The 26,963-nt window shown below is 35.4% G+C and overlaps 1 protein-coding gene across 1 annotated transcript; it reads left to right on the forward strand.

Moving 5' to 3' along the window:
- Window positions 1–1,031: 1,031 nt before the first annotated feature.
- LOC145574773 (multiple RNA-binding domain-containing protein 1-like) lies at window positions 1,032–21,103 on the forward strand. The gene is made up of 16 exons (XM_081632630.1): window positions 1,032–1,152; window positions 2,538–2,589; window positions 3,009–3,116; window positions 3,229–3,343; window positions 4,636–5,270; window positions 5,388–5,519; window positions 8,285–8,374; window positions 10,924–11,044; window positions 14,340–14,663; window positions 16,481–16,545; window positions 17,432–17,597; window positions 18,600–18,704; window positions 18,785–18,886; window positions 19,020–19,193; window positions 20,405–20,536; window positions 20,729–21,103. Coding segments are annotated over exons 2-16 (2,412 nt in total). The 5' UTR covers window positions 1,032–1,152; window positions 2,538–2,587; the 3' UTR covers window positions 20,870–21,103.
- The last annotated feature ends 5,860 nt before the right edge of the window (window positions 21,104–26,963 follow it).

The raw sequence follows: 26,963 nt of genomic DNA on the forward strand, positions 1-26,963 counted from the left end.
GTACATGGGAAACATAATTTGATAGATTCAAGAGTGTAAAACATTAAATTAGTAAAAAGTTGACACATTTTTTTTTTGGCAAATGTTAGGGTAAAATAGGAAGATGACTTAATAAGGACAAAAAATGAGGGTATAAAAGTCTTTTTATGTATTTTAATAATTATGAAAATGTGAAATGTGACAAACATTTAGGGACACCTAAAATGGCAAAAGTGTCAATCAAATGGGGACAGAGGGAGTGATATAAAATAAATCAAACAAGTATGTGATGTTTCTTTTTTTTTTTTTCTTTTTTTTTGTAGTCTAGAAGGAAAAAAAATGAATCTAAAAAATTGCAAAGGATTCAAAATTGATAAGTATTTTTTAAATATAAAGTAGTCCAATGAGTAATCTAAAGAGTTTATATGATGTGAAATAAATCAAAATTTTAACAAAATATGAGAAGAGGAAAAAAAATATGGCGAGCACAAGAATTTGATCGTTAAACCACTAATCAAAGTGATAATGTAATTCACCATCTTAGGTAAAGTCAACTTGTGTTTAAAAATGCAAAAAATAAATAATACTCCCTCTGTTTCAATATGATAGTTGTATATGGAATCAATCACATAAAATAAGAAAATAAGAATATTTGGAATCTAACATTTAAGTCAAAAACAATTCATAAATAGTTTTGTCTTATTTAAATTGTTTTGATTTTTTTAGGAAACCATCAAACATAATTGCATAATTCAAGGGAATAATTTCTTTATTTAGAGTCATGTCATCAATTCACAATCAATTAATTAAACCAATCAGAATTTAATATGTATAAAATAGGAAATAAAAACTAAATTAAAGCAGAATACATTCAATATGAGAAGATTTTTTTTAAACGCCAAAAATAATATACGGGACTAACAAATTGAAACGAACCGTGCATATTTAATTAAATTTATTAGGGTACATTCGGTACGTTGCTTTAGTGGTACGTAGCAATACGAGTCATTTATTATAGAATTTTCGTACTTGTAATATTAAACCCTTGTAAACCCCTACGCCCCTACCTCCTCCTGTTCTCCTCTCTCTCAGTTATCCATTGAATCGCAGTTGCCGTTCTCCGTTGAATCGCACTTCAAAATACTTGTATCCTCCATTGAAGCACCTTCTGAGGTAAGTTGATTCTTTTTGTAATCATTATATCAATTTTATAATCTAATTTAATTGTCACTGCATAAATTGTAGGGTTCGAAAATCTCAACTATTGGTTCTAAATACTAACCAGCGATTATTTTACCAGAAAGAAAATTATGAGCCTAATTTGATTATTGAATCCAATATCCCTAAAATTATGTGATTTTTCGAGATGATTGAATCAAATTTGGTTGCTTATGTATTGCCAACAACCCTTTAATGTTAGGATTCAACTATGAATTTTGACCTCTTTTCCCTCCTGCCCTGTGTCTTGTGTTTGTTGGTTCTTCAATCAATTGAATCAAATTTGGTTGCTAATGGGTTGTATAGAACCCTTTAATGTTATTACGGAACTATGAAATTCAACCCTTTCTCGCTAAGGCCCCGATTTAGTTTATCGAACAATTGCCAAAAAGCTTTGGTTTATCTATCTTTTTCAATAGCCTTCTTATGATTAATTGTCAGTTTAATTCTTTATTTGTGTTTCTGATGTGAATTAACGTGGTGGATTATAGGGTTTGGGATAGACTCAAATCAATCGCAAGACTTGAGGGTTCAATTTCGAAATCTCGATCAAAATTGTTAGTTTAATCGCAAAAACTAAAGCAATCGCAAGCTCACAATTAAATCAACGATTTAATCAATTCAAATAATCATAATACTCTAATTTTATTAATGAAAATCGAAAGCATATTTATAGGACATACATCCCATGTTAACTAGAACTCTAAAAGATAAAAATTAATCCTAGGAAAGTGAAAATCTTAATTATATCTTATTAAAAGATAAAATTTAGATTTTCCTTTAACTAATTATGAAAATAAACACTAATCCCATTAACCATGCGTAACTTATGGATTGACGAAACTCAATCTCACGATTAATGGACGATTCGAGCAAAAATTAAAATAAAGCAATTAAATTCCGAACTTGACGTTTTTGATCCGCATCAGTTCTGTATATTGACAAAAATCTCTTTTTAGTGGGAATCACAACAAGAGATGAAATTAAGCTGCCGTTTTCCTCCTTACACATTTATGTAAAAGACTCAAGGCACAAGCCATGCAATAGGCAAATAGGCAATAGGAGGTCTTGTGGCGTCTTGGGAGCACCTGCTTGTACCCTTTTCGCCTAATGCATTAGGCACACTTTTTTTTTATATCTCCCATTTTTCCTTGTAATTTTCAAGTCCTTGGTGTTTGTTCTGGTTTTTTTGGCTGTAAGATTATATTAAATTTTTGCGACTAAAGTCTAGTATATTTCTGTATATTTGTTTGGCCTTTGACTACATTTTGCACGTCTTTCTAATTTTTGTTTCACTTATAAGTTGTAACAATGTGTAACGTATTCTCTTGTCCTTGTAGGTTATAAATATTTCAGACGCCAAGTGCCACTGGTATATGTGTAACGCAAGATGTATGTTAGCTACTGCATTTCAGATAATGATTTTTGTAAATAAGATCAGAGAGCATTTTTTATTTTCTGTGTACATCTAGTGTAAATAATTTGAATATGTGTCAATCATTTTTTTAATGGAAACAATTAATCCTAAAGATGATCCTCCCTGACATGTTTGAGGCTAATTAAGATTTTGCCAAAATTTTTAGCCTCGTGTCTCTCCAGGGATGGCAACAAACTTTGCTACACTCCTACAGGGTGCTTTATATTCCTTTCATTTAATAAGATGATTTTCTTAGTCGTCTACTCCGATGGGGTGCTCTATATTCCTTTTATTTTAATTGGACGACTTTCTTCTATTCGGCTAATTTGTTTTTCCTTTGCTATTATGTGTATGGTATCTTTTTTTTTTTTATATTATTTTAATAATTGTGTAGGTCTCGAATTATTGTGAAGAATTTGCCCAAATATGCAACCGAGGATCGTCTTAAAGAATTCTTTTCCGAGAAGGGTGAGGTTACTGATGCCAAGCTCATGCGTACCAGGTCAAAATTTTTCTGGGCTTCTATTGCTTCCAGTTTCATGGTTTCCTTTTGTTTTTATAATCTATTGTAATTTAATGGAAAACTGATTGATTGAATGTATTGCAAATTGCAGAGAGGGTAAAAATAGACAGTTTGCTTTTATTGGTTACCGAACTGAGAAAGAAGCCGAAGAGGCTATAAAGTACTTCAACAAGTCTTTTATGGATACATCAAGAATTATATGCGAGGTTTGTTGCATATTTTAATGCCTTTTAATTTTATTTTCTTTTCTTTTAAAGAATGAAATGGTAAGTGGTGGTGTTGCTAAATGTTAGTACAAACCAAGATTTGGAATACAATAATGACATAGTGAATAATATGCAAATTGTTCTTTTAACTTTATAAATTACTTATTCTTTACGGCTCAAGGAAGAATGAATATTATCTTACCTCAGAATTTGTATAATTAATTACCTATAAACTCAGAACTGAACCCTCCATCCTCATTTTAATTGCATCTTCTTAAGAATTGTATAATAGAATCGGTTAGTGAATTGGTTGGATTCCAGTAAGTAACCATTGATGTTCCCATCATCACTAATGCCCTTGAGGCAATTTGTTCTGCTTCCCTGTGCCAAATTGAATTCTGTACCATGTAACATTGATGCAAACCGTATTATTTAGAGTGATTTATCAACTAACTTTGAGTTGTGTTCTTTCCCCTTTATTGTCTACTAGTTTATAAGTATTATTTAGTACTACGAGATTTCAAAGTTTTTTTTATTTGACTATTTATTTTCATATAACAAAAGGTTTAGTGACTAATTGAATAATAATTTCCTACTATTTCAAATGCATTTCCCTCATTAGTAGGTTTTCTTGTATGACTAAACTAATGGTTCTAATCTAATTGTTCAAGTGAAGGAAAATTGTAAAGGGAAGGAGGGAAAATTGAGAATTAAACTCAATTGAATGAGGGATTGAGTTGGAGGGAAGGAGGGAAAGTTGAGAATTAAACTCTATTGAAGGGATTGAGTTGGAAAATTGAAAGAATCTATTTATACATGGGAAATTGATCTTGATGGTTGAAGGGGGAAGATGAATATTTATTGTTTTTTCTTAAAAAAAGGGCAAGAATGAAAGTGAATAAATGAAGATGGGTTTATTGGTAGCTTTGGAAGAGACGAAAGGAATGGAGTTAAAATGGTCATTGATTGAGTTGTCTATGAGAAAATGATACCGAATGGGTGAAAAAGTGATAGTGGTTATTTAGTATAAAATGATGGAAAAACTAATCTGCATAATTTTGTATAGGTTTTATGTGAGGTTTTGCCTCTGCCAGCTGGTCGTTTAATGTCTATTTTAATTTTTAATTTATTTTTATAATAAGTTTGGTAATCATTCATGACAAGGACACTTTTTTTGGACTATTCCAAGCAAGATTAGCTTTTATCTACCTTCTATAAATGTTTAAGTCATTTTTTTTTTATTGATTTCAGATATATTGACCATTTAATAATTTTTTGGGGTTTCTATTAAGGTTGCTTGGAAAGTTGGGGCTATGGATATTCCTCGTCCTTGGAGTCAGTATTCTAAGGAGAAGCAAGAGATAAAGCCTGAGAAGAGCAGTAAAATTCTTAGTGGAAAAACTAAGCCAGACAAGAAGGGCTCCAACTTGAGTAATGAGAATGATGACGCTAAACTTAAAGAGTTTCTTCAGGTTATGCAGCCACGAAGCAAGTCGAAAATGTGGGCAAATGATCTTGTAGTTCCCACTCATGACCAAAGTGGTAAAGGTAACAAGGAGCATGGTACGTTAAAAAAAGATCTCAAACAGCTGAACAGGGAAGAAAATTCTGGAAGGGAAGTTGAGATGCCTGATGAAAATCAAGTGCTCGTAGGGGATGATGAAGACTCAGATACAGATTACTTCAAAAGTAGGGTAACAAAAGAATGGTCAGATTCAGAAAGTGATGGGGATGGTGAAAACGAGTTTAATCTAGATCCATCTGAAGGTAATTTGGATAAGAAGGATTTTAATGAAGAGGATATTGACGAAAGTGATTTTGAAGAAGCTAGTGTGAACCCTGGAAATGTGTCATCTAATTCTGAAGACACTAATGAAGTGCTTCAGTCTGGTCGCCTTTTTGTCCGCAATCTTCCCTACGCTGCAACGTATGAACTTTCCATTTTTTTCTATTTTAATTCTATGTACACTAGTATTAGCAGCTAGCTAATTATTAATATTTGATCTGAGTTTTCTTGTTTTGTCTTAATTGCATATTTTTTCAGCGAGGATGAGCTGGCGGAGCTCTTCAGTAAATTTGGAAACATTTCAGAGGTCCATCTTGTGATTGATAAAGAGACTAAGCGGTCCAAGGGTTTTGCCTATGTTCTCTATAGAGCTCCAGAAGATGCTCTCAGGTAATTAATTTATTTGGCCTGCTGTGTACTGATTGTTTGATGTGGGAATCTTGTAGATCTCAAATAGAATGATTGCTATAAATCTTCATCTCATAGCATGTCATGATTGTTATAAAGTTTTAAAGGATGAAATAACTAATGGATTGTTGGTGTAGAATTTTCAAAAGGAAATAGTCATTGGTCAGAATCTCATGTTGTGTAATGTCTAGAATTATTAATGATGATTGGGCCATTAATTTTTTTTTCTTTTTTCTATAGTTATGTGTCCAATACTTTAACAATAATGTAATATGACTCAGAAAATAGAATGGCAACAAGATATTGATTAGGATTAGATTTACAGAAGTTTGTTTTAGATCTTAATATTTTTATGCAAAAATTGGCCACAATAACACAAACTATTGAGCCTGTGCATGGAGTAGCATATCCTCACAACCTTATCTCATGCATACAGTATGGGGTATGGATGTGACGCATTACATAATTGTCCCCACTCTTTGGGTGATTTGCCGGAGTTGGAATTTTATTTTATTTATTTTTTTCTGGCTTTCTGTATAAGCAACTATCTTTCTTATTATTATTTTTTATTTAATCCAACTTTTAACCTCACATCCTCATGTGACCTTTCAATCAATCAATCAAAGCGTTAATCCTGTTAATGGGGTTAGCTACATGAACCAAAAGTGATTATTCCATATAGTCATGCACAAAAATCTTCCTCCTCCATCCCTTACGATCAAATACCTCATTCCAATGCAAATCCATATGCTTTATATCCTTCCTAACTCTTTCCAACAAAGTCATTTTCGATCTCCTTAACTTTGCCATGATCCCACTCTTCCACTATTCGTACCTGTGGTCTTACATGTTCGAACCAACGTAGGCGATTTTACCTTAGTTTGTCTGCAATGCCTGCTTGCGACACTCACTTTCTTGCAAAAAACTTCATTTCTGATTCTATCTCTTAGAGTGTTAGCGCACATCCTTCTTAACATGCGCATTTCCGTGATCTCCATCTTTTTAATGTGCTTCTTTTTAGAAGCCCAACATTCTATACCATAGAGGCATAGAGCAACATTGGTCTTATGGTAGTCCTATAGAATTTCACCTTCAACTGTAAAGGAATGCTTTTGGTCACATAACACTCCCATGACCTCTTTCCATTTAGGCCACGACTTAATCCTGTGAACCACATCTTGATCAATGTCACCATTCTTGTGGATGATCGACCCAAGATATTTAAAAGACCTTTTAAAAATTAAATCCTAGTCCTTCTCTTTCTCTCGCTGGCCACCATCTATATCATCTTCATCCTTCTCTCTCTCTTTCCTCTTTTACTAAGCCTTATTCATCATTAATTTCTCTCCAATTCTTTTTGGTATCCTAACTAATAAAAGCACTATCCAAAACACAATGCTGAAAAGGGTAAAAGAAAAACATTGTCATTTTTTGCCTAAGTTGCACTGATACGGATACGGGGACAAAAACGGGTACGGGTACGGGGACTGGATACGGCAAAATCAAATTTTCAAAAAACGGGTACGGCTCGGATACGGCAAAATATAAATCCATAAAAAAAAAAAATAATCCACTCAACACAACTTAGAAGAAATACAAAAAAAAAAAAAAAAAACTTAGAAGAAATACTACGGAATTTAATGTCTTAAAAACATAAATAAAAGAGGTAAATTCAATCTCCAACGATCAAATTTCTTTCCAGGTCCGGCTCATCAAGAGAGAGGTCCATTCAATTGCCACTACTACTATCAATATTATGAGACTCCATTCAACTGCAAAATAAAACCAAAAAAAAAGTCACCTACTGACATTCTCAGTTAATGTTATCACTACAATCCACTAAAATATCAACAACCACATGCAAATAAAAAAATTTAAAAAAAAGGAAACAAAACACCAACAGCCGAAGGTCACAGATCGAACATGAAGAAAGGGGAAAAGAAGAGAGAAACACTTACATGGCGTAGAAGGGTCGCTGCCTCGCCGGTGCCGGTGACGACTGTCGCGGATGGGTCTCCGGTCGCTGCCTTCAATTAAATCGGACAGTTGGAAGAGAAAGCTGGAAGAGAAAGCTCAGAGTTCGAACAATTTAGGGTTTGTGAGAATTGGGGGAAATCGTAAGTTTTGTACTGATTTTTTTTTTTTTTAAGAAAAATGGGCTGGGCTTCATGGAAACGGCAAAGATAGGGTTTTTCCGTACCCGAAACGTTTCCGATCATCACCCTAACCGTCCCCAAAATGACTTGGTGTACCACTTTTGATGCCATGATCAAATACTCTAATTGGATTATTGTTATACCTTTTTAAGACTATCTTGATTGAAGTATTGTATTTGTTGTTGTTGGCTGCAGATTAGTGCTCTATTTGTGTTATATTTTTGGGTTTGTTGGTTGGTGGACAAACGTGGATGAGGAGAGTGATTTTGGTGGTTGTGGCGGTGAATAGAGTGTGGAGATTATGTTTGAGCTACTGATGTGATGTGGGGCCGAAATAAAATAAAAGGTTTTACTAACTAGGGGAAGGAATAAAAAAAATGAAAAAAAAAATTATAACATTGTAACTCTAGTGAATATCCAGTAGGAGAGTCATATATGTTTGCGTGGCACCAATATCACATACTTTGCGCTGGAGTTTGCACCAAAGTTCGTGTACCAGGGGAAAATAGCTTGTGGCCTTACGACCGGTTTTGTTTTTGTTTGTTTTGTTTTGTTTAACTTAAAATTTAAATTTTTTATATTATTTCGCAGGGCTTTAGAGGAGCTAGATCATTCAATATTTCAAGGTAGATTATTGCATATTATGCCGGCAAAAGCAAAAGATCTGTCATCTAATCAAGGGTAAGTGTCTTGTAAACTTTCCTTTGTTTTATTTAATTTCCAGCAAATCCTGAAAGAAAAGATTGGATGCCATGCTAGGGTAAGCAAAAGATGCTCTTAAACCATAACAAAGTTTCTATATGTGGGTTGTTGACAAGCTAAGAATTAGGTTATTTGTTAAATCTTAGATATCAAACAAATAAGTAAAGCTCAAGCAAGATACTAGTTCTAGTAGCAAGCACGAGGTCGAACCACGAGGAAAGGGGAAGGTGATTGCAATAGTTTATGATTAAGCTATTCCGAAGTCCTTCAAATGATGCAAATTAAGTAGGAAATCAAATGTTAAAGGCACTATGGAGTTGGGATCCACATTTTTACAAGCAATTGAGATAAAATGGGGAATCAATCAATCAATCATTATGTAAAGAATAGAATGTAGGGAGCAATCAAAAGCAATCAAGAACACTTTCTCAATTTCCTAAGCCTAGATCACTCTATGACTCATTCCAAAGAGAAACTTGATAAAAAAAAATGCTATCAATTATGATGATCCAAATTCACATTCCCATGCCAAACAAAGATCAACATGCTATTATGCTTATCAATAAGGGTAGCTAATCCTAATTTGATAAACAACAAGCAAACCTCATCAAATCACCTTTAATCAAAAAGTAACTTTGATTAATTTCCCAAATTCTACTCAAATCACCATATAATCATGGTTCACCCTAATAGCTAGGAGTCTACTCACTAAGCATGATTATACTACAATCAAGCACAAAATCAAACAAAAGCATCATCAAAACTGAAATTGGGTAAGAAATTACGTAGAGGATCAATTTAGCTAATCAAATCAATTAAGATCAACTAATACCAAGGAATTCAAAGTAATCTCAATTGCAAGCACAAATTATAGTGCAGAAGTAATAGATTTTTCTAGAAAAAAGATGCTAGAATTGTATGGAAATCTTGAACAATGCTTGAATTAACATTGAAGATCAAATGTGTCACACAATCTCTCTCCTCTTAGTTGAACTAAAATTGTACTAAAAGTCTGCTTAACTCAATTGCAAAAGGTCAACTCCTATTTATTAGAAAAGAAGAGAAAGAAGAAATAAAACCGGGCTGCAAAGATCAGCGCGTACGCACAAGGCTGCTGCTTGCGCATGCTGAGGGGTCGTACAATGCTTGAGTGAGAGCAGGTGCGAGCGCGCTTGCGAGAGTGATGATGCAGCTGTGAGCGAGGGGGATGGAGTAGGGGAGGGCTTATGCGAGCGTGCTGGTTAGCGATGATGCTAGTCAGATTCATTTGCACAAAAGAATCCCAATTTGGTGGGGGCACACCAGGGGCCGTGAGAGGAGGCCATTAGAGCACCATGCTGATCCTCTTACTCTTCTTTGCTATCTAGCTCCTCAAATGCTATGAGCTTGGTTCCATGACTTCCAAAATCTCCGGAAAATACCTCCAAATCACATCTTGAGCAGTGACTAAATCCTACACGTAACGAGAGAAAGACAAGAGAAAGAATAAAGGAAGAAATAAGCAATTTAAGCATGAAAATGTAAATTAAGCACTAATCCATAAACCATATTTAAAAGAGACGAAATCAAGCATTTATCGGGAATGAAAGCTACAAAAAGGGAGAAAACAAGACTAAAATACTACCCTAAAAGTGCCATAGATGCCACTCATCAGTTGTTTAGAATTCAAATATTGATTTTTATAAAAAACTATATATAGGAAGCTGGAAGCACTGAGAAATGCATTTATGACTATATGAGATCCCTTCAAGTTCAAAGGCTAAGAGAAGGGAAAGAGAAACAGAAAGGGGAACACTTGGGAATTACGAATTTCTTCAACCCCCCCTTAATCGGGTGAGGGGGGGGGGGGGGGTGGTTCAGTATTCTTTTCTTTCTCCTTCACAACAAACTCTAGTTGACTATTATTAAATGTGTATTCATAATGATCTAGGTACTAGATTTTAATTCTCTTACAGAATAACTCTTCTGCTGATGATGTGGTGGCAAATATTGTGGCTTTCTGGTCAGTGCTTGTGGTCAGTTGGTGGCCAGGTTTTGATCTTAAAAGTCTTCAGATTGGGGGCAAATATATTTGTGAGTAACAGGGAGAGAAATGGAGGCAAATATGTATCTGGTATCTGAATAGGAATAGGTCATCAATCAGTGATTGTGAAAAATAGTTTTCAAGGGAAGGTTTTGGTGATTGTGAAATATCTCTCTTTACCTGTCAATAAGAATCTTATTGTATTCAATATTCAATATATATCTTAATCTCGTTTTGTTTTTTGGTGGTTTTTGTGCAAGTTTGTGTATATTTGCCTATTTGGACCAATCTAAATCCTATTCCAGCAAAGATTTATGCTGAGTTGTGTTTTAATAAGATGCAATACGCAGAGAATTTTGTGTCTTGATAATTCATCCCAAATGAAGTGAACAATTTAATCCTTACCACAATTCCTACTGTAATTTTGCTTATCTGTCTTATGGCAGCATTGATTCATGGATTTGTATTGGGAACAATTTAATAATTACTGAATTATTTTATTCAGAAATCTTATCACAGAGGGGAAAACCAAAACACTGAAGGAGCGCAGGGTGGAAGAGAAAAAGGCATCAGAAGCTGATGGCAATACTCAAGCTTGGAACAGCTTGTTTATGCGTGCTGACACTGTATGTCTCTATTTCTTTTATGAAAATCTTTGCCCCATTTGTTATGCTTGAATTTTCAGTTGTCATGCTGTTGTACTCCTTTTATGTTATAGGAGTCTGTTGTTTGTGTGGTCTGTACAAATGGTATCTACTTGATGCTTATTATTGTAATATACTAATATATCTTAGTATATATGACTCCTAAAGTGTCTGTGTGCCCAAGCCTGGTATCCGTTTCACTTAGGCAAGAAGGCCCAAGAATACTAACAATTGACGAGAGGGAAGTTGTTAAGAAATCAGTTTTGGGGGAGAGGGTAAAGTAGTAATTCATTAATAAGTTAGTTATTGAGTTTGTTATTTTGATTCCTTTTGCTAGCAGCTTCTAGAGTTTGCTGGTTAATTTTTGGGTATTAATAGGAGATGGGGGTGAGGGGGAAGGCATGCAGAAATTTGTCAAGGAAAGTTGTTTTGGAGAGCACCTTCCTCTCGAAAGAAGGCCCTGTATTATTGAATACTCTGTTTGATAATACAATCTATCCCTTGACTGCCATTTTCTACCTCTTCCTAGCTTATTCCCTTACTGTTCTAAAGCTAATTCCTAGCAAATTGGTATCAGAGCAGTTCTGTCCTGGTAGATTCAGCCTCTGAAATTCTGTTCTCAGCCAAAAAAAAAAAAAAAAAAAAAAAAAAGATAATGGAGGTCACTTGAGCAATTCTCCGAAAGGATGAAGGAATCCACGAAGAGAATTGTTGAGAACCTTCAAAGAAATCTGGAAGAATATATTGATGATGTTTTCTCTCCTATTCTCTTCCATGAAATTGGAATTGAAGGAAATGGAAGAAGAGCTTGAGGATGAAGAGAACCAAGCAGATTTAATGGAGGAGGAAGTGCTAGAGAACATCCTCACCAGCGAGGAGTTGCTGCCAGCCACCATTTCCATGGGTGAGGGAGGCTTATTCAACCCTCACATGGTGGCAACCACAATGAGGCCAGAGACAGGGAAAGAGGAGGAGCTGGAAGATCTGAACAATGCAATTGGCAGTTACATTCTCAGTAATTTTGGAGGAGGCGGCTCACAAGGTGGTCTTAATGGGGGCTTTGATTATTTTGTAGCCACTGGCAACGTTTGGCGTGGCTGTGTAGGCATTGGTGGCAGGAATGACTTCCGACTGCCATGGGTAGGAGTAAGGTGTGGTGATTGTGCAGGTGGATTTACCGGTGGAGGTCGAGGTGATCGGATCGGAAAAATTGGTGGTGTGACTTTCGCGGGTGGTGTTATCGGTGAATTGGGGAGTAGTGGGTCGAGAATTGAGATGGGTGGTTCTGGTGGAATATTAGAGATAGGTGGCGCTAGATGCAGTGGTTCAGGTGGTGGTCCAGGAGGTTGTGACGAAAATAGTGGTGGTGGTGGAATATTTGGCTTCCGGTCAAAGAAGAGCTCAAATCAGGGGCTGAGATTGACGGTGAGTGGTTGTAGAGGCAATGGCAGATCTGGTGCAGTGGTAACATCGAGTATACTGGTGGAGGAGGTTTTACCACCGGCGCATCTAGTGGCCACAGTGGTCAAGGTGTCGCCAGCGAGAAACCGAGTACTGGATGTAATGGTCTCGCAAGAAAATCGCCCGGGGGTGTGTTCGAGCGTGGTGGTGCCGGAGGAAGTGGATCTGGTGGTGGCCTGGGTGTGCGCGCTGGTGGTGAGGATTTTTTGGGTGGCGAGACACCATGGAACTTGTTGCTGAAAATTCCAGTAACAATGGAGTATGAGAGAAGCTTGGGGTCTTTTGTTGGCTTGGAGAGGAAGTCAGAAATGATTTATGCTAGTAAGGGTAATTTTGTCAATTACCAAAATCATGATATGGCTGAGGAAAGTCCTTGGGGGTCCTTTTCATACCATAACGTTGAATGGGTTTCTGAAAAGGATAAAAGGGAGGAAATGGGCTCAGCTTTCACAAGGTCCATTACTAAAACCTTTAGCTCACAACCCATTCTCTCACAACCCATTCTCTCACAACCAGACTACTTATCCCACTGCTCTCATTTAATTTTTCAGCCCACTCCTATTTCTACCAACCCCACCCACTCAAACGTTTTCCAACCAGATCCAAGGACCAAGCTATACTTTATTTCTCTTCAACTTGCACACAAGCTATCTCACAGCAACCACCACTTACTTCACCAAAAGCCAATTACCTCTCATAACAAATTGTTGAGTTTTTCTATTACAATTAAGCCACTGAATGGAATGCCAATTCTTACCACTGAGCAACAACTCTCATGGCAGCACATTCTCAGTAGTGACCCGTTCAAAAGTTGGATTACAGATCAATGCTACCAAGGCCGAGATTCAAGTGCTGATTATAAACCACCTTGAGGACAAGGTGAGAGTTTGGGCGGCGGGTATTGCAAGGGATCAGCCCAAGCCTGGTATCCGTTTCACTTAGGCAAGAAGGCCCAAGAATACTAACAATTGACGAGAGGGAAGTTGTTAAGAAATCAGTTTTGGGGGAGAGGGTAAAGTAGTAATTCATGAATAAGTTAGTTATTGAGTTTGTTATTTTGATTCCTTTTGCTAGCAGCTTCTAGAGTTTGCTGGTTAATTTTTGGGCATTAATAGGAGATGGGGGTGAGGGGGAAGGCATGCAGAAATTTGTCAAGGAAAGTTGTTTTGGAGAGCACCTTCCTCTCGAAAGAAGACCCTGTATTATTGAATACTCTGTTTGATAATACAATCTATCCCTTGACTGCCATTTTCTACCTCTTCCTAGCTTATTACCTTACTGTTCTAAAGCTAATTCCTAGCACTGTGCTTTAAAAAAACGTTTGCCATTGCTTGTGATTTGTGTCGGGTGTAGTGTTATGTTCAACTTTTAAAGCTATGTGCTATGCTGGTGTTTGTGTGATTTTGGATTCTTAGGTGCTGTAGGCGTTTTTTACATGTTGGCCTTTGGTTTGTCTAATGTGTGCCCATGGGCACTTGTTAAGTTACAAAAAATAAATATAGTCTGGCAACACAACATAGTAGTTGAGATTATTCTAGAAACTCCTTGTTGGGACTATTCTTTTGAACATTTTGTTTTTAATAATCATTTACATTTGATAAAATAAGTATCCCTGCTTCCAATTTTTGACAGTTATTTGTTTTTAACTGTCGTATCCATAGTACTAGAATCATCACATCATATGTGGTGCTCTGCATATCCATTATTTAGAGACAACCTCTGGCTGTTAAAGACAAAGTGGTTACATTAATAGAGACAGAACCTCTGGCTGTTCTCAATAGTAGCATTGATTAATATGAGCTCAATTTTTCCACAGATTGTAGAAAATATTGCTAGGAGATTTGGAATCAGTAAAAGTGACTTTTTAGATCGTGAAGCTGATGATCTTGCAGTACGCATTGCTCTTGGAGAAACTCAAATCATTGCTGAGACTAAAAAGGCTTTGACAAACGCTGGAGTAAATGTGGCTTCCTTGGAAGAACTTGCTACCAGGACAACTGAAGGTGTAAAGAGAAGTAACCATGTATTACTTGTAAAGAACTTGCCTTACAGCTCAACTGAAAGTGAACTTTCAAAAATGTTTGGCAAGTTTGGTAGCATTGATAAAATTATACTTCCTCCAACCAGAACATTGGCCTTGGTAAGTCGGTGAGATGCTCAGAAGATATTCTTTAATTTGAGTTTAATGCAATTTCTGCTGGTCTCAATTACGATTTTATAAAGCTTTATTTATTTAGTTTAATGTCCACGTTGATAGCTGGCCTTCTGCTGGATGATTGTCTTTATTGTCTAGTATATGGTTCCTTTTTCTTATCAATATGCCAGACATTATCAAGACCCGCTGTTTTAAGGGTAGAATGGAGGGATGGGGGTGGGTAATGTAGTACTGGAATGGGTATGAGAAATTGGAATTCTGCAGTGACTACAAACTTTTTTATTTCATTTGCAAATGCAGAACCTTTTTGTACTTGTAACTAATAGTTTCAGTTTGCTATTCTATACTGTGGTAGGGTGACTGTTGGCAGTGAGGGGTGATTCATTAATCACCACCAGTTTCTCTCTTCAACTTAATTTAACCTCTAATAATTTACTAATTAAGCGCTTGAAATATTTTGCCTAGGAGTCCGTGTGGATCTCTTTGTTGCAAATAGAAGTTAACGGAGGTAGTTAAAGTGCCCCACTCACATTATATGTTATTTCTCTCTCTTCCTTTTGACACCACTATCATTTTATAATATTTTTCCCTCTCACATTATACCTAGTGGTCCCATTTATATCTCTTTTTCTCTCTTACTTTTCCAAATTTTTTTATTCCTAACCATACCCACTTATATACTTTTTTTTTAAGTTGACACCATTTGACTTTTGCACTATTCACAAACTACACTTTGACTACCTTTTTTGATTTATAACTACGATAAAGTATAGTCATGTGAGATCTTGTTTGAATTGTCTCAATTTATATTTTATAAAATCTATTTTTTTAAAATTTTATAATATCAATAATTAGAGATATTAATCATTAATATAGTGCATTGACAAGCGTGATAATAAAAAGGTGGCAACGCCTTATTTTACTCTTTTTCCTAAAACTCCGCGTAGGTGTACACCCCAATGGGGCACTTAAAAAAAATAAGAGGGGAGTATCTGAATTTAAATAGCAATGACGAAAGCATTCTTCACGGTAGAAGGTATAAAAACAACTTATATCTCTCAAAAAAGGTCTGAAGTATTGACAAAGAGATAGAATTATCTGGCTTGTAGAAGCAAATGTAGTGGGCAGCTAAACTTGATTGATGTCTCTATACTTCTTTAGAGGTGATGGATAAATGGAATTTGTGATTTAATGTTTGACGATTAAATTAAGGTTTTAAAGATTATGTATTTTACTCTTCTTTTAAATAACATAAGATCCATTGTGAGTTGAATGGTGCAAGTCGCCGGTTGCTTGATGGTACAGCAGTAATCCTCAAGTTTGTATTCATCTAATCGTCTTAATTGTGGTTATCTAGTACCTTTGTGATTTATATTGAATGTCATGACAAATATTGGTATTTTTTTAACTGCATTATGTGGTGTGTCTAACTATCTGTATTCTGTACAATTATATTAAGCTTAATAAATTTATCTTAGTGTTTTGTCAGATTTGGTGACTCCTATGGGCTATGGCTGGGCTGCAAGATGGGAATGTTTGTTCAGTTTGAATTTCATGCATATATTGTCAACTGGGAATTACTTCCTCCGTTCCCATAATATCGCAACATGACGAGGGGACATATATTTTAAGGAGAGGAGAGAGATAGAGAGGAATAAAAATAGGTAGCCATTTGATGAAGAGAGAGAAAGAGAGAACATGTGCAAATAGGGAAATGTTGCAGTATTTATGGAATGAAGGAAGTATTTTTATAATAGTGAAATTTAATATGATGGTATTCTTGTTCACTTTTGGTAATTTAGGTAATCTTTCTTGAACCAGCTGATGCCCGTGCTGCTTGCAGAGGCCTGGCATACAAGCGTTATAAGTAAGTCTTATGTGCTACTATTTGAAGTTGATAGATGTAACCATTTCTTAATTTGGGTACTTTCTCCGTGTTTTAATAAGTGTTAAGTGTTACACTTACCAAAAGCGGTCGTGTTTTAATAAGTGTTACATTTTTTTTTTGGCAAAAGCCGTATTTTAATATTATATCTCTCTCCTCTCATGGTCCCTCACCTAAACCCACTACTACTCTTTTTTTTTTTTTATTTTTTTATTTTTTTTATTATTATTTATATCTTTTTACATTCATTATTTTTCGATAAACTATTAACCCCAATATCTTTCTTTTACAATTTTTTGTACTCCAACTACCTGCTTACCTCTTGTTTTATTTAAGTCAATTAAATTGCCTAAAACTATGTGCCGGTCAAAGCGTTACACTTATTTAAACGCGGAGGGCGTAGTGTTTTCATTCAGCCTTTGGCAAGCGAAGTAAATTTGACTCTTAGTATCCCTTGTCTCAACAGCAGTTAAAACTACTAAACCTTCCCAATTAATTGATTTTCTTTTGAAAAAGACGTCACCTTTCTCTGTGTATTTACTCTCATGATTTTCCTCTCGTGTTGACCATTAAAAGTTATCTACTGATATCATCTTCATTTAGCAGATTGACTGGTCCTCAGTATAAATGATACTGCCTCATTAACCCTTCCATTTATAATTCTGTACTATTGTATCTGGGGAAGGTGATACAACCAATTTTACCTCTGCCTGTTGATCTGAATTATTGGATGAAATTGTGTAACCATTGGCACTAACCATTCACCTACGATCTGTTAATGTTGCCATGTTGTGACCTGGTCTGCTTTTAAATAGTTCTGCTTGATTACTAAATGAAGCTTTGGTCTTATTGTACTTTCTGGCTCCAGAGATGCTCCACTGTATTTGGAATGGGCTCCCGGTAATATTCTTAGTCAAGATTTGGACATTGACAAGAGTAATATGATTGTTGGTGAACAAGAAGCTAAGAAGGTTTCACTTGAACATCAAATTAAGGAGATATCTCAAGATGAATTAGATCCTGATCGTGTTGAGGTTTGACAAATTACAATTTTCTTTTCACTATGTTGTTTCTGCTAATCTGATCTCATTTGATAGGGTGTTAAAAATAATTTGGTTTATTAATTATGTCTTTTCTTGCTGAAAATAATGAAGAAGTAAAGGGGGACTCTGGGAGAGGTAGGGGAAAAGAAACAATATTCGATCTGTATATTGATTTAGAGATAAAGCTATCTTTTTCCGTGGATAAAATTCAAAAGAAAAAAATGAAAAATTTAAAGAGAAGGGGACATGGGGTACTAATGGTGAATAAAAATAACTGGCATATGTATATGTTAATTGATCTCAACTCTCTTGGCTAATCGAAAAGATTTCATCATCTCACTGGCATGCCTGACCTTGTTTCGCTTCTCAACAAAAATTAGAATGCTAGAAAAACAAATTGGCCAATAACTTTTTGTTATTGTGTAATATCAATGGTGGCTCGAAAACCCATCAATGCAATTGTAGATATGGTAATAGGTCGTTTGGATCAGGTTCGGGCTTGGCTTTGGTAAGGATTCTAAGGAATCGTCCAATTTGGTTTTGAATTCGATTTGATTTTATGGCCAGTATGCTTATTGTGATAACACAATCATTGTTAGACAGATTGATGGTCGGGTTGGGTTGGTGTGGGTCAAGTTTGGGTTGTGTCAATAATAGGTGTTATGATTATGGGAAGAGTTTGAGTTTTGGTTCGGGTAAGGTATTTGGGTAAGTTTCAGCTTTGCTTGGTGTATGTAGGTGTACAACAAACCTTTTAGCAAGAAATTGTTGGAAAATTTACTTCAGATTGTTATTCTTTCCCCTCTCTCATCTCTATTTATAATTTCAACAGAAATTGCATTTTAGTGAAGGCTCAAGCTGTCAATTTGGTTATTGGCATATCAGAAGCAAATGGCTTATGATAGGACTGTTAATATGTGATTAAAAAGTGTGTTGCAGTTTATATTATCCGTATTTATTTATATTTCTCAACTTCCATTTGTTTCATTTCAGTCGCGTTCTCTTTTTGTGAAGAACTTGAATTTTAAGACAGCTGATGAAACTTTGAGGAAGCATTTCAGTGAAAACATGAAAGAAGGGAGAATCCTAAGCGTCAAAGTGAGCATGCCACACACTATTACAGTTTGAAAACTTTTACTCGCAGTAGCTTGTAACACTCAATTTTGTTCACCCTCCAGATAAAAAAGCACTTGAAAAATGGGAAGAATGTTTCAATGGGATTTGGGTTTGTAGAATTTGATTCTGTGGAGACAGCAACAAATGTATGCAGGGATTTACAGGTAAAATAACTATTATTTTTGCTCTGTTTATTATGGTCAACCTCAGGTCCTCAGCAATTGTAAGTTCTGGAAAACAAGCAGCTTATTGTATTTTTTTAGAGCTTCCACCAATTGTAATTTTGGTTATTTGTAGGGAACTGTGCTGGATGGACATGCTTTAATTTTGCAACTTTGCCACGCTAAGAAGGATGAAAAAGTTCTGAAGAAAGCTGGAAATGATCAAAGCTCAACAAAAATAATAGTAAGAAATGTAGCATTTGAGGCAACAGAAAAGGATCTCAGACAGTTGTTCAGTCCGTTTGGTCAGGTAAGATACTTTGTTCTGGTAAAACTGCTTCTCCTACCAACATCATCACAGAGTACTTTTTTTTTTCTTTTTCATTTTTCTTTTACATAAACTCATTTGCAAATTCTTGATCCCTCTGTCAATGTTTTATCAAACTATTTCTGTGTTTTTATTCGCATATAATTCCTCTATTCTTTATTTTCTCTTAAACCTATTTTCAGACATTCCCAAATTTATGTATCTGTTTCCGCTTCTCTTTTATTGCTCGCTTTGTTTTGTTCATATTTTTTCGTCCACTTTTATATTATCTCTTTTCTTTTTTTTTTTTCAACTACAATTTTTGCGGATTGTTCCTTTATGATTTATGTTAGCTCACTTTAAATCAATTTGGGACTAAGGCTTTGTAGTAATAGTAGTAGAAGTAGTAGTTCTGCTAGCCTGTTGTACTCTGCATTTTTTCCCCTCACCCCCTTACAAGAATATTTGTTACTGCATACACACTCAAGGGATATCGTCAGATTATTGGGTTGGTGACTTGGTGTCATTAGCTAGAATTCATTATTTGTTTGAATTAGGGCATGTGGCCATGTGGGGCTGGATTTTATCCTACCTATTTCAGTTTAGAACATCACTAATAAGTCAAAAATCAACTGGATCCAACAAGTCGACAAAAAACGAAGAGACTTGAAAAAAATTTACACATTAAACCTTCGTGCACTCATTAATTCATTACTCTCCATTGTTTTTTCAAGTGCCCTTTTATATACCAGCACTAAGTTTTAGAAAGTTGGTTGAATGAAATTAAATATTGTGTGAGTGGGTCAATTGGGGAATAAAAATTATTTATAAGATTTAGGTCCTGTTTTTTCAACTTGTTTTTAGCTGAAGTGAAATTATTATTAATGAACAGATACAATTTTTGCTTAGCTTGAGTTAATTTTACTAACTGAAAATATGTTTACCGAATTGAAATTATTTACTATTTTCTAATATATATATACTCTATACAGTTATTTTACCAAACTAGACTTATTTTTATTGAACTGAAATTAATATGAATTAGACCTAATCCACAACAATGGTTGACTCAATTTGGTACTCTCCATTCCATGTGTTACTGGTCCGATTTTAGTCGAGTGTTATTTGTAGTATGATTCTATTTGCCAGTTTTTTTTTTTTTTTTTTTTTGGAAGTTACAATTTTGACAGTAATAACTATTACATGTGTGACAGATAAAGACCCTGAGGCTTCCAATGAGATTTGGGAAACACAGGGGTTTTGCATTTATCGAATTTGTCACCAAGCAAGAAGCTCAAAATGCTCTCAATGCTCTATCGAGTACTCATTTGTATGGGAGACACCTGGTAAGTTTTATTTTTGTTTGTATTCTCCTATATTCTTTAGGTTTCACGTAGTTTTTGCTGCAATGCTGTAAATTAACCGAACAGAAAATGTTGTCACATTTTCTTCAATGCTCATTGTTGTATTTTGCTCAACCAATGTAAATATGCATTAGTTTTTTTTTGCATGAATTCTGAACCAATTTTGTTCTTAAGGTCCTAGAAAGAGCAAAAGAAGGAGAAACTTTGGAAGAACTTAGGGCTCGAACTGCTGCTCAGTTTGCTAATGATGAAGAAGGGTTCCAAAATCCTACCAAAATCTCTAAGAAAAGAAAAATTACAGATCTTGCTGATTAGTGAAGATGATTATTTATTTTATTTTTTTTCTCTTCTTGTAAGCCTCTAATTTTTGTTTATCTTCTTTGAATAGCTCAAGTGAGCTTGCTATGATTTTGTTTAATTTTTGGTATCTCATTTATTTTTAGATTAAATTTTCAGGTATCATATCTAATCTAATCTAATAAAACTTAAAGCACAACCAAATACTCCCTCCGATTTTTTTTATTTGACATATCTTGACTTTTTGCACTATTCACGTCCTCTTTTTGACCGTTTTTTATGATTCATATGTAAGTAAAAACATATTTTTTGTGTGATCTTGTTAGAATCGTCTCAATAAGTATTATAACAACATATAATTTTTTACAATTTTAACTCATTACAATTACATATATTGATGATTAAATTGATACTTGTTGATGTCAAAAATTAGAATCTTTGTTATTTTAATTATTATTTATAATTTAGATTTCATTATTTAATTCACTCCCCAATTCTATATGAGAAGAATAATATCGGAGAGAGTTAATATGTACGTATATAAATCACATTTTGAGTATTCTTTTTCATTAATCTTGAATTCATTAAGCATGTGCACAAAATGACCCATTTTATCAATTCTAAAATTCTGAATATTCAAAGGTTGACTCAATCCGAAATGACTAATTCAGACTTTACATTAAGCCTCAACTAAAAACTCAACTTGACGTGAAAGGATTCAATTCGATATGACCTTATTTGAACTTGATAGTCACCCAAAGTTTAATTTGTCTTGAAATGACATTATCCTAACTTGAGTTAAAGTTTCAACACAAAATCCAATTTGACTCGATCATACTTTGACTCAAATATACCTAAATTCTTAATTGACCATACCCAAAGGTGGACAAAAAATAACCCAACTCGAAAAACTCAATTGCCAAGCTTAGGTGTAGATAACCAAGGTCAAGGAAGGTTTTTGATCAATGATTGCCAGGGATGGATTTAAGTTGTATACCTATAGTGAAAACGAAGATGAGGATCGGGATGGAGATGGGGATCAATAAAGCAATATCCACTCCACCTCACCCCATTAAAATCACTCCCCAATATGTTTAGGAAATACAGGTTAGCAGAACACACTAAGTACACTTAAATTTAAGTGCGTGCAAGACACGTAAAAGCCATATTAATTAAATATGATTTCGAAATCTCAAGTCATGAAATCCACGAAGAATCAACTTGATAAAAAACCTTTTCAAAACAATTCTTTTTCAAAATCAATTATTCTAATAAATGCAATACCCAAAATTCTGAATTCATATAATAGCAATATAGATTTAAATGTATTGAATGTCAATTCCTTTATTCCAAAATTTCCTCTTCTAAGTATGCACACCCCCAAGCTAGTATCTTTATGTAGAAAGACAATCCTTAAGAAAAGACTAGATCATGCAAAGTTCATAGTCTTATCAACCAAATCTGCATAGTGGGATTACTTAACATGCTTGTTGTAGACATATACTTTTGGCCTCCTGTCCCGACTGGAAGTGCTACGACGATAAATAAAACCATCTTTGTGTTGGATCAACGTGAAGGATATTTATGGACTACTGATTAAGTCATAAATATACAAAACGACTAGCCTGACCCAAAACGAAATGAACCAAAGTCCAATTAACTAAGCTCGATTAATAATTATGCCTAAACTCGTAGTTAAAACCTAATTTTAACCGACTTAGGGGCGCCTAAGTTAAAAATTGAAGCTGTCGCAGGAAAAGCCGCACGCAACTCAACGAGTCGCGCTGGTGTGGCGTGCGCAACCCACAAGGTTGCGTGTGGCTCCCAGTGCAACCTCCAGTGATGCGCTCGCGGAAGATTCAGAATTTTGTGAAAATACTGAATCGAATCTTACCATAATACCACTCGCAAGACAATTAGTTGCACTGCCTCTAGCAACGCATCCAAATCACTTGCGCACAGCAAGCGCGAGCGACCTTCTGAGATGAGCGCGCCATTTGCTACGGCAGAATGCTTAAAACCCTAAACGCACTCATTCCCTATAAATAGGGGCTTAATACGAAGCTTAAACACATAGAAATTAGCCCGCGAAAAACTGGCAGGAACTTTGTGAACTTGTGTACTAATCAACCTCTTGTCCTAAACACTCACCCCTCTTACTACTTGTCCTTACGATGGAGGTTCCCGAATAAGAAGGAGTCCATAAGTGTTCTAAACAAAGATCTAGCAAAGAAAAGTGGTTAGTTTCCCGAGCACTTAGATAAATTACCTTTTTTTATTTATTTATTATTGTTTAATTAACTTTAATCGATTAATTAGTGTTGTTTGACCACTTTAAATAAACTTTTAATTAATTGATTTCACATAGTATCTTGTGTTAATTAAAGACTAGAATTGTAATAATTATTTGTTGTTTTATCACCTAAGCCAAGGTGAATCTTGTTTACTTTTGTTATTTTCACAAATTTGAATTAAATAAAGAATAACAACTTTTGCAATGTAATTCCTACGTGATCGATATGTGTAAATAAAATCAACTAACTTAATTTTAGATATAATGTTGCATATATTGTTTGGTGATGAAATTGTGAAAAAGAAAGAGCTAGTATAGGCCGCACTAGGGCTAGAATAGTGATTCCCCCTAAAGGGAACGTTATTTTAGTACCCTCGCTCCCGAACTCATTTTTGGTACAAGTAGACCAATTTGGGCATGAGTAAACTTATGATTCATGCTAAATATCCCTTGAACTCTAGTTGGGAGAAAGGCATGAACGAGGTTTATGAGTTTTCCTAAAACTCATTAGCGACTACTTACTAGTTTCTTACAAAAAAGTGTAATGATAGGATCAACTCTAATTCAAAGTCCCCCAAACAGTCAGGAATTTAAATCCTAATACACCTTCAAAAAGTGTAAAGTCCTAGGATTTTAAAGGGTCATGGGCATAAAGGAGAAGGATCCCCTACGATGGGAATACCCTCCTTACAGTGGCGACTCCACTGGTGACTTAGAGGTTACAAGATTAGTTTTTAGTTGTGGTCCAAGGTTTCCAACACTAGGTTGCCTATGGATGTAACGGGAACTGACTTGGATAATCTCTAGTTAGAGAGCGAGACTTGAACGCATAATATCTTCCTTTTTTCACAAAAGTAAAACCAAACAAGCAACATTGCATCATGCATAATCATAGCACACTATAACCATTAGGGATTGGCTCATTGATTAGGGGTTTCCAACACTAGGCTTTTATCCCAAAATCAATAACAATTATCCCACCCATATCGCTAACAAAATGTTGGGAGGACTATGTCATGGGTCAACACGTTGAGTGATTGATTTGTGCATCGTCTTTTAAGATATGGTACCTTTGGACACCCAAGCTTCGACCTTAGAAAGGAATTATGTGGATCAATGGCTTTATTGTATACTTCCATGATTACATGACTATTTGTGACATGTTTAGGATAGCTTTTTAGTTTTGATTTAGGTTCCCAATTGCAAAGTTGTCCCTTCAAGCATATCATATATATATATATAAAATCGTCAGAAAAAAAGAGAAAAAAAAACCAAACTGTTCGACAAAAAAAACTCGCACGACACTCCCAGCGCAAGTACTAGGGCTACGAGCGCCATCCGGGCGCAACCTAGTCTCTTGCGCGCGCCTTCTGTTACGAGATCATTTTGATTCTTCATGGACAATTGACTTGTGCAAACAATATCATAATTAATGAATTGATGAAAGGTGATGTTATCCTTTCGAATATATTTTGCGTCTTTTCTTTCTTCTTTCATTCTCTATTTTCTTTTTTCTAAAAAATAAACAGGCGTATCAGTTTTCTTAATTCCTCGGACTTCCTTTAGGGCTGGTTTCCAAGCTTGGGAACGAAGACTCCCGGGCGCTCGCATTCTACGTTTGCCATCAAACAATTCGCCCCTTTCAAACCATCTCCCTTTGACAACTCATTCTAGTCAAACAAAAATGTCAACCATAGAACAACTCCAAGAAGAGATTGTTCGCATGAGAGAGGAAAAGGCTCAAGAGGCCGAAGAGAGAAGAATCAAGAAACTCGAAAAAACTGAGAGGAAAAATGCTGAGGCTTTATTTTTGCAACAAAAAATGGATGAACTATCCATACGAGAAAATTCGTTAGAGAAGCTTATTCTTCGCTCTACGATGGGGAATAAGTCCTTAGACGCAGAAAAGTTTGCTCCTCTTATAAGACTTACTTTACTAGAAAAGTTCATAGCTACGGACTTACCAATATTCAAGGTGACCAATAATCCAAAAAATCATTTAATGAGTTTTACTGGCACCATGACTTTAAAGAGAGTTGATCCTAAGATTTATGCTTTGATATTTCCTTTATCTCTAGACCCAGCCGCGAGAGAGTGGTATTATGGACTAGATGCCAAATTCAAAAGCACATGGGAAGATGTAGTCTCGGCTTTCATCACCCAATATGAGAGTAACGTGGAGTTCAATTCAACTTTACGTGAACTTGAAATGCTTAAGCAAGGTGAGGACGAAGGTTTCCTTGTTTTCTAAGGTAGATGGCGAGAAAAGGCGGTCCATCTTGCTCAAAGGCCACCAGAACTCGAATTGGTACAAAAATTCATTGACAATTGTCATGAAAAGTACAACAAACATCTACGCTACCTTGGTCTAGACACTTTTCAAAAGGTCTATTCCGTGGCCACTAGGATTGAAGATGCTCTTGCTAAAGAAAAAGCAAACAAGCCTCATCATCAACCTAAGAATAACTACAAAAAGGGGAATGATAACACTTCATCCTCTATTGATGTGTTTGCAACTTCCACACAATATAATAACACATTGCAATATAATAATAATGATCCACGGAAAAGGTGGTCAAGAGAAAGAAGATTTACACCATTTCCTGTGAGCTATAAAGACTTACTAGAAAAACTAAGTGAAAAAGGATTGCTCACACCAACAGGGCCAACGCTAATCCCTTTTCTAGAAAAGAAAAATCCTCAATGGGACGACAATGCCTATTGTGCTTATCATAGAGGTGTTGGACATGATACTGAACGTTGCTTTGTCCTAAAACACAAAATTCAAGATTTTATAGACGATGGTAAAATTCCCACACCTAAACCTAATAATTATGTTTCCCCATTGGGAATATTTCACATTGATGAGGACCATATGAGAAGTGATACATTCAACCCTTTAGATTATATCACTCCCATAGGGAAACCTCTAACCACAACACTCATAGGAGCAACTAATGAAATGTGTGGGTTATGGGACGACGACTTCAAAGACTTATGTCTATAAGTATGCCGCCGTCCCACCTCCATCTTGTCTCCAAAACGAAACAAGTGGAACGCTTGATTGGGATCATTTCTTGGGGAAATCATAAGATTTATCAAATCTCTCCTTAGATGAACAATGGCATCAAGCACAACTCATGGAACATCTCGAAATGGAGGCACATTCAAAGCCTCTAGAAGAAAGTTGGTTCATGAACCCCACAACTAATCCAAATGAGATAGATCATTAAACTCGTTTTGGGCGAGTTTACCAAGCACAACCAAATGGATCTTTAACTAATCAAAATCAAATTCAAAATCCAATACCACCTCCACCTGAGGTAGAAGATCCATTGGTAAAAAAACTTCATCAATCTAAGGCGAATGTTAGCATTTAGGAACTCCTAAGTACCTCTAAAGAACATAGGAATTCTCTAATGAATGCTCTAACTACTTTGTCTATAAGTACGGACAAAACTTCACAAGATCTCGTTAGCTTGCTTACTTGCGAAAATCCGACAAGTCAAACACTTTTACTAGTGATGATTTGCCTTCAAAAGATACTACCCATAATAACACATTATACCTAACTGTGGGGTGCAAGGGATACAACATCTCTCTTACTTTAGTTGACAATGAGTCCGCCGTGAATGTATGGCCATTATGAATCGGGAAATTTTTAGGCCTAGATCCAGAAAAAGATTTTCATTCAACAACACAAAGCATTAGGGCCTACGATAATTCAAGGAGATCGGTGTGTGGAACTATTAAGCTACCAATTACCACATGTCCAATACAAAAGATGGTTGAATTTCATGTCATGGACATTAAACTTAT

The sequence above is a fragment of the Chenopodium album genome, chromosome 13 (genome assembly GCF_948465745.1).
Source record: "Chenopodium album chromosome 13, dcCheAlbu1.1, whole genome shotgun sequence".
Classification (NCBI taxonomy): domain Eukaryota; kingdom Viridiplantae; phylum Streptophyta; class Magnoliopsida; order Caryophyllales; family Amaranthaceae; genus Chenopodium; species Chenopodium album.